Source organism: Cygnus atratus, chromosome 10 (genome assembly GCF_013377495.2).
Source record: "Cygnus atratus isolate AKBS03 ecotype Queensland, Australia chromosome 10, CAtr_DNAZoo_HiC_assembly, whole genome shotgun sequence".
In the NCBI taxonomy this organism is placed as follows: Eukaryota; Metazoa; Chordata; class Aves; order Anseriformes; family Anatidae; genus Cygnus; species Cygnus atratus.
In genome coordinates, this window is record NC_066371.1 from 10,012,676 (window position 1) to 10,027,131 (window position 14,456).

The 14,456-nt window shown below is 43.7% G+C and overlaps 1 protein-coding gene and 1 long non-coding RNA gene across 4 annotated transcripts; one reads left to right on the forward strand and one right to left on the reverse strand.

Moving 5' to 3' along the window:
* Nucleotides 1-429: 429 nt before the first annotated feature.
* Nucleotides 430-5,285, reverse strand: CCDC51 (coiled-coil domain containing 51). Of its 3 annotated transcripts, none has more exons than XM_035546695.2 (5): nucleotides 5,218-5,285; nucleotides 3,790-4,049; nucleotides 3,314-3,660; nucleotides 2,839-3,003; nucleotides 430-1,283 (listed from the first exon to the last, which is right to left on the reverse strand). In XM_035546695.2, exons 3-5 carry the CDS (start codon nucleotides 3,629-3,631, stop codon nucleotides 507-509), a joined length of 1,260 nt encoding a protein of 419 aa, XP_035402588.1. In that variant the 5' UTR covers nucleotides 3,632-3,660; nucleotides 3,790-4,049; nucleotides 5,218-5,285; the 3' UTR covers nucleotides 430-506. The 3 variants fall into 3 exon arrangements, with proteins under 3 accessions (XP_035402588.1, XP_035402589.1, XP_035402590.1); XM_035546696.2 differs by lacking the exon at nucleotides 5,218-5,285 and adding an exon at nucleotides 5,089-5,186; XM_035546697.2 differs by lacking the exon at nucleotides 3,314-3,660.
* On the forward strand, nucleotides 5,208-9,596 carry LOC118248088 (uncharacterized). The gene is made up of 4 exons (XR_004778662.2): nucleotides 5,208-5,342; nucleotides 5,422-5,477; nucleotides 7,052-7,139; nucleotides 9,422-9,596. It is a non-coding gene; the product is annotated as an uncharacterized LOC118248088 (long non-coding RNA).
* Nucleotides 9,597-14,456: the final 4,860 nt, after the last annotated feature.

A 14,456-nucleotide genomic window follows, 5' to 3' on the forward strand; every position in this document is an offset into this window, starting at 1 on the left:
ATTGGATTGTATCTAGAATAAATAAAAAAAAACAAACAGGTAAGGGCATACATATTTATCTGATTAGTAAAATGACTCCTAATGTTGTGTGTAGACAAACTGAAAAATTATGAATAAATCAGGAGTTAAATTATAAAGGATTACACATAAAGCACTTTGATCAATGCTAGATTAAAAATCATTTGAACTGAAAATCACAAATACAGCTCCAGAAGGTCACTGATTGGCATGATATGCAGTACCAGACTGCAGAAGAACGAAACCGTGAATGAAGTCAAGAGATGAAGCAATACAATTTCCTTCACTTGAGGAATTGAAGGACACACTGCAAGTGAAAGGCTTAGCACGGAGCCTGCAGCGGCAGAGGGACAGCCTTTACAAGTTTTCCAACTGTACAGTAGAAAGCATAATGAGAAACACTAGCACAAATTTATGCGGACTTGTACTCTAGGTACTTAGAGCGCAAGTTCACTTTTATTAATGTAGTAAATTACAGCAATTAGAGATCAGTTTCCTTTAAGTATAATATAGAGTACTGGTAGAGTAATAGCAAACACAGTACATGTGATTGCAGTGCTGTAAATAGAATTTCTCTTGATTTGTGATTCCAGTCTCCGCTCTGTGTCACACAATTCTAAGATCACATCTCTCACAGCAGAAGCCTGTCCCTTACCCTCTGCTGAAGGCCTTGGCATTGCTCTTTCCATAGGTCTGGAATGAACTGCAAGTTTAACGCTCTGCATGTCAGAAATTATTTGCGCTATACTTTCCTGCAGACTGTTAAACTGCTGTTGTAAACTCCCAAGACATGAAGTGACTTGTTTAGTGTAGTTTAGCTGTTCCTTTAAAGGAATTAAAAGAGAATCTAGTTTTATGGAGTCATTCCTGTCTCCTCTTGCTAACAAAGCACCTTCTTTTATTTCCTGTGATGTCCTTGCTTGCAGCATGTTTTTCAGGTCTGCTATGACGTCACTGAGATCCTTCTGCTGCAAGTAATGGCTGGAGGCCTGTTCTTTGATGGCTTCTTGCAGGTTTATTGGGCCCTTCTGTGCTTCAAGCACCAAGACTTTTAGTTCTTGCAGCCTTACTCGATTAACATAAGTGGAACCAAGAACACCTATAATGGCTCCCAGTACAGAGCCAATAATAGACCAGTTCTTTGTTTTTTCAGCTCTTGTTCGCTCTTTCTCGTGGCTTTCCCTTACAGCTGCAGAGAAGAGAGAGAATTTTTCTCGCTCAGATTCTTCTGCGTTTAAGTAGGCAGCTCGGTATCTCTTCTCTTCCTGCAAGAAACACATTTTGATTTGAAGAAGCTATAACATGAAGCTAAAAAAAGAGTGAAAAATGAAAATGATGGAAAAAAAGCGAAACGAAGCATTAGTTCTATTCAATAATTTTCCCTTTTAATTTTCTTTATTAATCCTACTTCAGTCAGCAAGACATAATTTCAGCTCAAACCTAAGAAACAGAAAAGGTCATCAAGAATTACAACTGAAGATCATCTACACAAGAATCTGTCACATCCTGATGACAGAAAAGTGGTATGCACAGGCAAAGCTTTTCTCTCCTCATCAGGTACACTTTTTTGGCTCTGCCTACTTCTCCAAACACTACCTTTACCACACTTCTCTCTTTCAGTTCTAAGCCCCCTAAAACGGGAACTGAAAATAGGACTAAAAAGGATGTCCTGGATAGGTTAATTTTGTGAACATACACACTTCTCATTCTTTTGCCTCCTCTTTCTTTCCCTGCTCACACGTACGTCTTCCTTTTGTGCCTTTGCCAGCTTCAGCGTGGCAATTCCTTTTGTAAGCCACTGGATTTCAGCAAAACACCGGAAAGTTTTATGGTTAATTTTTCTGAAGTAAAATTCTGCTGTTTTTTATAGTAGCGAACTTGTCTGTCAGCTAACTGCACTCCCCAAATTACCTCATTCTTCTAAGCACACGTTCCTCTTGTAAGACAGCGGTACCACCTTACAGACAGCGGTAATTTTAGCTCTACCTTCCTTCATAGTCACGCACAGCTCTATTCTTCTTGAGATTTCATCTGCTCTTTGGAGCAGATCTTTTATTTGGACAGCTCTCTTTAGTTCTTTTCTGACGCTCTGTGCATTGATCCAGGAGCTCCATTTAAGCTCAGGTTTGCGTACCCACTCCTTGCCTGAGCTTAGCCACAGCTGTGCCTTTTTCCTGCTGTCCTTGCAGTTTCATTTGGATTTCTGGGCTGACTTTGGCTGCTGCCTTGCCTTTATCTGTGACTGATAGACTGTTGATGAACGTGTTCCTATCGCCATGGTTCATCCAGGTGAGGTGCTGTAGGACTGCACCCTGTGGGTGCAGGATAACAACCCTGCCTGTGCTGTGGTCAACCTCAACTTCTTGCTCATCCTCCCTTGTGGAGCAGCCTGGCTCCTTTGCTCTCTGACAAAAGCCTTAGAAAATTGACTGGGTGTTGCAGCCAGATGGAAGGCAGATGAGAGTTTTGATGGGTTAACAGCCAGAAGTGAACCTTCCTCATCACAACGAATTAACCTTCCATGAATCCCAGCTTTTTGTTGACACGCACCTGTCACCACTCAAACAATTAGTTTTCTAGGTTCACTGTCTTCAGCTTTTGTCTCCAAATTTACTACCCTGTTTTAACATTAGCATATGATTTCCATTGCATGTCAAATCATCTACAATAATTACTTTAATTAAAACAAGTATAATGAAGATTAGCTCAGACCACTGCTCTTCAACAGTAAGATGCATCTACAAAACCAGTCTCTACCAATAAAAGCAATGCACACAAATTTTCATTATATTTGCCATCACTCAAATACCAACAAGTTACCTGCAGCAACCTGTGTTCCAGAGTAGCCAGTTCTAAGTATTGGGTGTCATCCCGAGAGACCCTGTCCAAGCGGTCCCGAATTTCCTTCAGTTTAGTCTGTTGGGCTTCTACATTTTCACGAGCCTCTCGTACTATGCCTCGAGCTATCATAAAGACATTTTCAGCCTAAGAAGAGAGATCATTTATTTTAGAGACTTATTACCAGACAGATCTAAATTGCTAGTTATATGAATTTCACGGAGAAAACAAATAAAAGTGCACTCCATTACAATTCAGGGGATACGCTACATTTACTAAGATGACTAGACTAGAACACAATCATAATATCTGCACAGCCAGTTAAAGCAGAAAAATCACAGTTCTCTTTGGAGGCTCTTTCTTGCCTCATAGACAGTGTTCATACTTCATATTAATTAACTCATCATTTTTTAACTTTTTTTTTTAATTTTATTTTTAATGTTTTGTCCACGTTTACCTCTGTCACTTTTCCCTGAGCGTCTCGAACTTCATTAATGCCAACAAACTCTTCATATTTGTCCCACCAACTCTTGCCCGTTGCAGATATTTTTTGAAGGGAGTTTTTCCCCATAGCAGTCCCCGTTTCTGTCAGCCGACTGAGAAGACCCCTGGCTGTTTCTATCGCTGACTTGGCTTCAGGCTGCTTAGGTCCCGAGGAACAGTAAGTTCGCACTACGTGTAAATTCATTTTTTGACAGCACTTTATCATAAAATGGTGATATTGCACGCCACAGGACACTGAGAATACACTTGATTTATATTTTATTGGCCCCATGTCTTGAATATGCTCACTGAGAAAAAGTGCTACAAGGATGAAGAAAAAAGTTATTAAAATAAGGCTGGTAAACACCTCTTAAAACTACACATATGTATCAGAATATGAATAAAATTCTAGAATGGCCAAACCATCACTAGTTTTACATTATTACTTACCTAGGACATTTTCCACAGTTTTCAAAGGACAGTTCTGCCACAGATTCCTGCTTTTCTGCTGTTATTAAGTAGTTCCACCATGCTTCTTGATTGCTGATTTACTCATTGCACAAATAGCAATCACATGTTACATATCCAGTACCAGCAGGAGTAGCTTCACAGTAATTTAATGCTTCAGCGCAGAAGTGACTGCCATAGGAAATTTTGTTCTGTGTTTTCACATTTGAACTCTGTGTACTGTGTCACATGTGCTAACAGTTCTGGAAAAGAACAGAAAAAAATGAGAGAGAGGGGTAAAAAAAAAAAAAAAAAAAAACAAGCTCAAAGAGGTAAAGAAGTGGGGCTCGATCATTCCCTGTGTTTTAGGCTCCACAGATATACGAAGCTTTGAAGAGTGGAAAGACAAACACACAAAGGGCAGAGAGAAAACACAGAAGTACTAAAGTGTACGTAAGTTTTTTCTAACTGACTACCTACAAAACTAAAATATAAGGAAGAGCCAAAAGATCGTATGAGCATCAGGTAATGACTTCAGAGTTATGCAGACATTTTAAATAGCCTTAAAATTCCTGCTTACCCTGCAAAAACAGACTGCTTATTCCTGTTTAATGCCTGCATTGATGTGTAAAGAAGATTTTAATTTGCTACTTAGTCCATTCCTCTAAAAGTTATAAACAAGCAAATTTTCATCTGAGGCTTTTTATGGAGTTTGGGTATGGCTATACAAGGTTTTGACCAAAACAATAATAGTAATAATAATAATAATAAAAACAACACATGGAGAGAGCCTGATACTTGGTACATGCTTTTTGTTAATTAGAAAAGTTTTACATATGAATTTTCTTTTCTTTTTCACTCGAGGGTGGTGAGGCACAGGCAGCCCAGAGGAGCTGTGGCTGCCCCATCCCTGGAGGCGTTCAAGGCCCGGTCAGATGAGGCTCTGAGCAACCTGACCTAGTGGGTGGTGTCCCCGCCCGTGGCAGGGGGTTGGAACCAGATGATCTTTAGGGTCCCTTCCAACCCGAGCCGTTCTGATTCCGTGACTTCAGGTGGCGACGACACCACAGGCGTGTCCCCAGGAGGGGATTCTCCCGGAGGAAGACATTTGGGGTCAGCTTTTGACTGCTCACGCCCCGTTACACAACCCCACCACACAGCAGCGACGCCGAGCAGCCCTGGGGCCGCGTTCCCCGTAATAACGCGGCGCACCACAACCCCGGGGGCCCCCAAGCCACCCAGCGGGGGCCCCCCGCACCCCCTCCCCGTCACACCGCTTACTGCCCCGCGCTCCCTCCTCACCTCAGGCGGCCGGGAGCCGCCCTGGGCGGCGCTGCCGCATCTCGCGGCGGTCCCCTCCGCCACCCCGCTGTCCCCGCTCCCCCCCCCCCCCCCACCCCACCGCCGGGCCTGCCCCGGGCCCTGCCCTACCTGCACCGGGCCCGGCCCGGAAGCGGAAGCCACCGAGCTACGGCGGCGGCGCGGGGCCGGGCGGAAGCGGGCGGCGAGGCGCGGAGCGGCGCGGAGCGGAGCGGGCACCATGTCGGGCCGGGAGGGTAAGGGGAAGGGCCGGGGCCGCCGGCGCCGCGCCGCGCCTCGCCTCGCCTCGCCTCACGGAGCTCTCTGTCTTTGCAGGCGGCAAGAAGAAGCCGCTGAAACAGCCGAAGAAGCAGTCCAAGGACCTGGATGAGGTAGGGCGGCGGGGGGGGGGCATCCCCTTCCCCATCCCCTTCCCCATCCCCTTCCCCATCCCCTTCCCCATCCCCTTCCCCATCCCCTTCCCCATCCCCTTCCCCATCCCCTTCCCTTCTCGTCTTTTCCCCTTCCCCTTCTTCTCCTTCCCTTCTCGCCCCACAAACTCGTTCCCAAGGACCTAGGGTAGGAACTGACACCGTGGGTTGTCAGCTGGTGAAGTAGCTAGAGGTACTGGTGAATCTCGTGTTAACGGCACGTAAACGGAAGGGCAGAGGTAAGCTGTTGCTGCTTCTGAGGATTGTGGAGGGTGGGTGAGGCAGCAGTGGCTGGAAAAAGATAGATGTGATGCCTCTTTGAAAGATGAATTGGTAACTTTATAAATAAGCGTTGTTGCCAGAGAAGCATTAGACCCAATTAAGGGCTTAGAAGCTTCCAAGTTACAACAACGTAAAAGCTGATAGCCAGCATGGATTGTAGTAAAGCTACCAGACAAAGGCAACTGTGATCTGCAGCAGGGCAGAGCTCTGTGTATGGGGGGAAGGACAGTAAATATCAAGTTCTTGATAACTGCCAAAACCTGGGTAGAAACAGGACCTAGGGAAGTGATGGAGGTGAACAGGCAGGTAGCTGCTCAGTCACACTCTAAAAGCAGTTGCTAACCCTTCAGTGTCCGACCGCAAGGATATATTGACTGGGGGATGGCAAGATTTTGTCTTACATCGGAGTCTAACGTCTTGATTACTTCCGTGGTTGGCCAGCTGACTAACTTACTGACAGTTCTGCTGTTGTCTTTGTAGAAAAAATTTGGAGGGGCCACAGACTGTCAAAAGGACAAGACTAGTGATCAAAGTAATCTTAAATTGGAGAAAGCTTGAAGGAAAGCAAAGGGATTTGTTTAACTAAGCGTGTATGCTATGGCCCTTTCTTTGGAAAGAACAATTAACTTGTAAAATACAAGGAGAAGGAGTGGCTAAACTTCAGGTGCACCTGAAAGGCTTTGAGACAGACCATACACTGAACGTGTACCAAGAAAATCAGGTGTTGCAAAACAAAACAAATCAAAAGAAAAATCACACAGGCCATATAAAGAAAATATCATGTGGCAAATGTGATATAATAACATTTCCTTTCCTCTCAGCAGAGCGGTAGCATGTGTGGGCATTGCATTGATCCACTTTTTTTTTGTCTTTTTATAGCATGGTAGAGAGTGATTTACTAGTAAAGACACAGTTTACAGAAAAAAAATCCTGGAAAACCTGAAGAGAGAAACAGTATTTTGTTCTCTTGGGGGGGGGGAAAGGGAAGTAAAAAGCTCACATTGTAGCAAGGGAAGTTTCAGCATGAAGAAGAGGAAAATTTTCCAGTTTTAAGGAAGCTGAGCCATGGACTGGACTGGTGAGGAATCTCAAAATCCTGAGTGTCAAGGAAAAACCCTGCAGTCCCTTTCAGCCTTGTTGTCTATGAAGACTGTGTATGTTAGAACATTACATTTCTTTCTCATTGCTTGTCAGTTGTTTTAAAAGTTTTTTGGGGAGGAGATGCTAACACACTCTGTTGTTCTTTTCTTTAGACAGATCTGGCGTTTAAACAAAAGCAGAAGGAGGAGCAAAAGAAACTTGAGGAGATGAAAGCAAAGGCTGCTGGAAAAGGGCCCCTCGGTAAGTGAGGTGCCATACTGATAGGAAAAAAAGAGGGGCTTGCTGGCTTCAAAAGTCTAATGGTTTTGCTTGTACCTCTGAGTTATTCAACATGACTAGTAGGTTGATGGCAGTTGCAGATGATAAATAACAAAGAGACGCTAATTCTATTTATTTATTTATTTATTTATTTATTTTACTGTGCAATTTCACCATGCAGTTTCTGGTTTAGCAGGTATAACTGTACAGGGCATGCTAAGCTGTTCTAGTGGGACGGCGGAGAGAGATTTGGGCTCTTATTTTAGCATACCACCCTTTTCTTTCCAGGTACATTAAGAAACACGTAGGCTTTGCCACAGTTCTGAAAGTTTAACAAATGCAGTAATTGTTTTCTTAAAGAATTAATTTCAAGAGCACGAGATTCCTGGCAGGAAAAAAACAACAAAAACCCAACACGCTGACTGGAAATAAGTCTGGCTTCAATGCTTTTGCTTAAGTGACCGTGCAGTATGCTATGCTGTGGGAGAAGTTTTGCAGACTGTGTTTTGATGGTGTGTCCAGGCCAGTCTTTATTTCAGACAGTGGTACTAGGAGGTTCTGTTGGTGTGAGGCTGTCCAGTCACCTTGTACTCCTCCAGCATCTGTAGTGATCGCATTAGGGATGTTGAGGGGTACGTCCTGCCTATTCCCTGCAGGTGCTTTTGGCCTGTGGTCCGTTAACATGGCTAATCCCTTCTCCATTCTATAAAGACCATTAAACTTTACCCTTTGCTTCTTATTCTTTAGAAAAAAATAAATATTGAGAGGCGCTAAAAGGACATTTACAGCAATCCCACAGCAAGTTCAGTTTCACTAACTATGCTTGCTTGCATGGAATCTTGTCAGATGCTGTTTGGAAATATGAAATCCCTTGGATTCGCTTTATCTGCGCGCTAAATGATAGCCTTAGAGAGTTCCAGCAGGACAGCGAGTAAGGATTTACCATTTACAGAAGTCCTGTTAACTTTCACGAGGCTGTTTATCCGTTTGCTCTATTACAGACTTTATTATCTTGCCAGAGACCAAGGTCAGACTTGCTGGTCCTTAGTTCTCTAGTTTCTTCCCAGAACCCTTCCTGTATCTGGGAGCTGTGCTGGCAGCGTAGCTGGCAGATCACAAGCACAGAAGAGTAACACGAAAACAGTCCTCTGACATGGTGGCTGTAATGATAAGTTACAAATCCTAGCCAGCAGTTCTGCAATTTCATATTTGAGTTGGTGTTCTTGGAGTGGAATGCAATCCAGTTCCACTAACATGGGATATTTCTTGTCTGTTTATCTCAAATTAATCTAGCTCCTCTGATTTATCTGCTTACAAAAAATGTGCTGGGTGTGGGACTTACAGAATGTCTTTGGCATTGCATGCTGATGCAAAAAAATTCCCTGAACCTCCCTTCTGTGTCCTTACCATCCTAAACTTGTTCTGTGTAGCGCGCTTCAGCTGCGAGTACTTCTGTATTTCTTGATCGTTCTTACTTGTCATTATTACTCTGTCTTTTTCTAGATGAATTTCAGTCATTTGGTCCTTGGCCAATGAGAGCGAAATCAGACAGTGATTATTATGTTGTGTGTAGATTGTGCCCAAGAGCTCAGCAAGGCAACACTGTTGGAACACAGTGCAAAGTCTGCTGTTGACTGTCAGCCCTTGCAGCCATGAATGCTGTAGTCCTCCTATGCTTTTCTCCTTTCCACTGGTCATAGATGACACATGCTGTAAAAAACAGCATTTGACAAAAAAAGTGCTGCATTTGTTGCTGTGTTAATGTTGTGTTCTTTGACCCTGCTTTATGCTCTTCAGTAATGGGGAACGCAAAGGCTCTTGTAATTCCAGTACCTGCTACAGTAGAGCTTCAATCCCAACTGGGGCCTCTGTTGTTTTTGTTTTTTTCTTTCAGAAATACTGATGCTTTTATCCCCTTAGCCTTAAATTTGGTTTGACCAGGCTGTACTCCTGTTGTGTTAGAAATAAAAATAAGGGTGTGCATGGAGGAGCACAGGAATGGTTGAAATAATTAGTTCTGTTGTAGGTTTAGGAGGCATATTTGGTTCCAGGGGAGACTTGGTTTCTAATGTTAAGTTACTCATTTAGAGTAAAGTCTGTAAGATCACAAACAGAGGAGAGTAACACATGCAAAGGCAAAACCAACTCTGGTGGGGATCTGAGTTGTACAGGCAGTCTAGCGGGGATTTGATTTTATAAAGAACTAAACTTGTAGCTGAGATCTCTGTCAGTTGTCTAACCAGTTGTGTTGTTTCTTTTGGCAGCCAGTGGTGGAATAAAGAAGTCTGGCAAAAAGTAGCTTGATCGAGCTACAATGTAAGATGTGATCGAGTTGTTCAATGGACCTGCAACATTCAGAACATCAAGAAAACTCGCTAGCGCTTAGGTAACATTGTACATTTTGTTTAGTCAGAATAAAACTTTTTTGTTAAGAGGTGATATTTTCTCTTTACCTGTGGGCTTTGTTTTAAAATTGGCTTTGCTGGATTATACTGGAAATGAAACTTCTTGAAGATTACTTGTGACCTTCTGTAGGTTGAGTGCATCTGCTGGTTTGGTAGTCATTTAGGAGATCAAGTTTAAAGTTCTGCACCTTTTTTTTTTTTTTGACAATGAGAGCTAGGGCCTGAGTATTAAACTTCTACAGATTTTAACCTGGAGGCTCAGGTTTACTTGCAACTGTGCAAGGTGTGGCTAGATCAGCATATGCTCTCATAAGAGCTGGTAGTTCTCTCTAAATGAAACGGTGGGCTATACTGCCATCACCAGAGAAGCGGTTAACTTGGGGACAACCACTATCCAAAATAAACCATTTTTGCAGTTGCTGCTTAGGTATACTGCAGTGCCGTGCCCCTTGCTGTTGTCCTACAAATAGTCGCCTGCACCTTTTCCTTGAATCCCTGCAAGAGCTCCTTTATGCTCACAGCAATGCCCTTGGGGGAGGGCGTAGGAGGAGGGGGCGCGGTGCTTATGTGACTAGAAGTGAATAGCAGCGATGATACGCTGGGTATGGAAACTTTGGGGAAGGGATGTCACCTTGTTGAGACAGGGGCGAAGGGGGAAAGAATTAATGCAGGCTGCTCCCTTCCTGAGTGAAGGGCGATGGCAGGACAGAAGCTCCCTGTGCGGGGTGGGCAGGTGGTGGGGGGCGCTGGTGTGGGCTGGCTGGGCTCCTAGGGAAGAGCCCTGAGCCCTGTGGCCACACACAAGGTGCTGCTGGAGGTTCCCTGGCTGGGTGGGCGCCCCTCAGGACATGGTGCCCCCCATCCTAGGCCGCAGCCACCATGATCTGCCTGGCCCAGTGCATGCGCCCCAGGCCCAGCCTGGCTGGCTGTCACCCGGCGGGCCCCCCTCACAGTGGGTCTCCTGCTTGGTGGGCCAGGCTTTTGTCTGGGGGCCCTCAGCCCGAACCACTGGGCAGGCTGCCTGGAGCAGCAAGAAGCCGTGCCTCCCCCCCGAGAAACCTTCGGACGCCTTTCCCCTCCCCGGCTGGGCTCATCTGTGCGAGCGGAGTGCTCTCCAGCGCGTGGATGAGGTCTTGGAAGAGGACTGAAGGATGCTGGGCATGGTTTTTCACATGATTTTCAAAGAAGCAGGCACTTCGACTTCAGGAAGCTCAAAGAACTAATTCACACGTCAGCAAAACGCTGCCAGCTACGCCATGGAAGTACATTGTGTGCCGTTTCAGGCTGGGAAGCACAGATGAATGAAACTGCGAATTCCAAGTGCTCGGGGAGGCTGAGCAAGCAAAGAACAAAGCTGAGTTATCAGGGATAATAAACTTGCTTCAGATCTTGCTTGAAGGTGGAAATGTGCAACATTGAAGATTTCCAACCATGCGTGAAGAAAATATGACTGCAAACCCCCTCTGTAATCATGAGAGGGTATCAATATTTACATAGCTCAGTTCATACCTAGTTTGAGGCATCTTCAACACTACCCAGAATTTCCATTGATAGAAAATTATTTCATGAGAACTCTTGTAGTATCGTAGCTTGGATTTGTGGTGTTGTGTACGCTCCCCGTAAAGTGAAAGTGGCTCTGAACTAGACATTGCAATGAGTCATTGTAAGCAACCTTGAAAGATTTTCACCCAAAATGCAGATATTTTTTTCTACAAAAAATGCCCATTTTCTGTCTCTGTACGTATTTTTGCTTTAAAAAAAGGAAAAATACTCTGACAAAGGCTGGTGCCTCTGTCTCAAAAAAGATACACGAACACATTCTTGTTGAAGAGCAACATTCCTTCTCTCCTTTCTTGGTATTTTCTATGGCTAGGATAAATGACTGGGTAATTCTTTCTGTGCAGAAAAAAACACCGTTTTCTTCTTCAAACACTAACAATCATATGCAGTATTCTGCTTGCCTCCCAGGTATTCCTATTTTAGTGGAGCTTTGCAAGACAGCAAGTACCAGATCACAGCTTTAAGTATTTCTGGAAACCTCTGACCTCTGTAATGAGATGTGGAGCGTACGAAACTACTACCAAGGTGACTATGTTAAAAGGACTGGAATAAAAACTCTGACTGAGCACCAGCTCTGTCTCTGTCTGCACAAGCCAGTGGTAGAAGAGTGTAATTCACAGCTATCTTCATACCTAGTGCTGCAGCAACTGCTTCCATTAACCCAGCGAAGAGCAACAAATGATAAGAAAGGGAATGAAAAGGTTTCCAAATGAGCCCTTTGTGTTTAACATGCTTTATTAAAAAGCTTCAGCAAGGATAAAACATGCTGAATGGCTCACTTAAACTAGAGAAATTATGTGAAATCTAGGAGTGGGAGTTTAAAATTCTTAATACCTGTTCCAGTCAAAAGGCGAGCTGAACGCAAACTATTGTGAAGCAACCAGACGTTGGTCTGTGACCAAGATGCTTTTAAGAAAGGTATCGGGCAGGAACGCCCTGCAATAGACAGCAAAAGATACAGGCTAAGCACTGAATGGTGTTTGTTAGCACCGCTGCATACAGCCTGGAAGCCTCTGAGTGATACAAGCAGAAGGACCATTCTCTGAATTCTGGTCACAGCTGCAATCTGAGCTGGAAGGCCAGGGAACAGCACCATTTATTGTAGCCATACAAGACTTCTATCAGCAAAAGCCCACGTTACCATAAATATATATCAGGTTTCAGGCACTTTGCACTTAAAGGTCAAAGCACCACAATCACTGAGTGTGGGGGGTGATGGCTGACCATGATCTGGCACCTCTGTCTATCAGTTGAAATCATGACAGGAGATAGTGCTGGGCTGGCAGCACAGCGCCAGAGCAACCTCCTCCATCTCCTAGATCCCTCTCCTTAAATGGGGCTAAACGTATTTTAAACTTTCTAGAAGTATAGGAGTTGTTTTTCTTTTAGATACTTACTGAGAATAGCGTTTACTTTATAACTGTGAAAAAGGGATTTTAATTTGTTTAATTAGAGAAAGCAAGCAAAGCACTTTCTTAATTACAAAGTAAACTTCCAGCTAGAACCGTTAAATTTCAATGGAATCTTTATGAAAGTTCAAGTTTCAATGGCCCACTTGAGGCCGTATCTTTGACAGAGGGGAAAATAAATGTAATCATTCATATGCTCTTAGTATTTTTACATTTGTTCTTGCCTGTTTTTAACATCTTTAACTGCTTTTAAGATGCAAAGTCAGTATCTTGGGTCTTACAGGACAAGGTAGGATGTAAGTTTTAGACATTTCAACAGACCAAAAAAGGGAGAAGGGGGAAGATCTTGGCCCAATTTTACTACAAGTTGTGAAACATTAGGATCTAACAGCACTGGAACTTAACAATTTTAGAACTATTGATACAACTGGTATCAGTACAAGGCCTTGGCCACTGAAGGATTTGGAGAGCCGTTTGTATCAAAAACAGCCAAGGGCAATTTGATGCATGTAGTTTCTGCCTCTAACATTACAGAATTGCAGCCAGTTACTTTCTACCCCTTCTAGGAGCCTTAGCTGACATGCTCATAGTTCACTGCCAGATCCAGATCCCTCCCTCCAAGGGGAGGAAATTCAGTCTTTGGTGACACAGAGAAAATTGTCTGCTCTAAAGGGGATTCTCTGGAGATCAGATTGAGTCCTGCCAGCCAGACAGGGCAGGTGAAGGTTGAAATTCAAGCATGCCTGAACATCTTTTGCATTTTGGACAAAGATAACTTGCATATCAAAACAATACTTACATAAAGACGTGGGACAAAGATGCCTTAGATACGTTGCCCAAGAGCCAGGCCCTGTCCCTGGCTCTGTGGAGTGCACCGAAGGCAACATGAGCCACCACTGGTACCTCCTGGGGAAGTCTACATTAAAAATGTAGACACTGAACTGCCTTCCTGGCAAGAGTCCTCCTGTTTAATATTAGGCCATGGAAATAAAGCTGACAAAGGAACACTTTGATCATGAGTTTTTACATAGTACTGTTAAAAATGGCATTCATGCCTTAGTGCAGCTCCAGCTCGGTGTTAAACTAATGCAAAGACAGTACAGCTCTTACATCACACACATACATAAAACTACCCCTAGTCTCAAGGGCACGGAAAAAACAAAGCCCAGAGCGCAGCAGGAAATGAATACAGACGATTAAAGTAGTAGCAGGACAGATACAAACTTTGTTTATAGGGAAAGCCATCAAAGGGATATGATTGCCATAACGAGTTCCAGTCATGCTCTAAAGTTTTAAATGCTTTGCCCACTCTTTGGGGTTAGTTCAGCTCCAAGAAAATCATACCTTACTCTGAATCATACTCACAGATTCATGTGAGGTCTTAAACACGAAACATCTCTAGCATAAGTCAGCCAGACTGGAGAACTGGGTTTTGGAGAACTGGGTTTGAACTTTTGCGGTGCCACAGACTTGCTTTGTGACCTTGCCTCTGCATTTTTTTTAAATTATTTTTTTCCTGCAAAACAGGGTCAATGTTACAATCTGACTTCAGAATACCATTCTGAGGCTTAATTTATAAATAATTGCAACGTATTGTGATTCTAGACAGAGTGGCTAAGAAGGCATTAAGTACACAACCCAAAACATCCTTAAAATGCTTCACTTCTATTCAACTGGGGTTAATTCTGACATGCAATCCTACAATTATGTACACATCTAACAGGATTGCACAAACTCAATGACTTAAAATTACACCTTTTCCTTCCACTTCTTGCTTCTATTATTGCCTTCAATCAATGTGCAAAAAACCGAGGCAATTTGCTTCTTGAAACTGTGTTCTGACAGCTTCTTATCTTTATGGAAGAAAGCTGCTGAAGCACAGTGCAACTGTTTTAAACTCAGAATTAAATGTGGGGTGACAAGGT

Coding starts and splice junctions, on each gene's coding strand:
- CCDC51 (XM_035546695.2), bottom strand. CDS start 3,631: ATGGGGCCAATAAAATATAAATCAAGTGTATTCTCAGTGTCCTGTGGC. Junction 3,004..3,313: donor CTCAGGGAAAAGTGACAGAG/GTAAACGTGGAC, acceptor CTCTCTTCTTAG/GCTGAAAATGTCTTTATGAT. Junction 1,284..2,838: donor TGGAACACAGGTTGCTGCAG/GTAACTTGTTGG, acceptor TGTTTCTTGCAG/GAAGAGAAGAGATACCGAGC.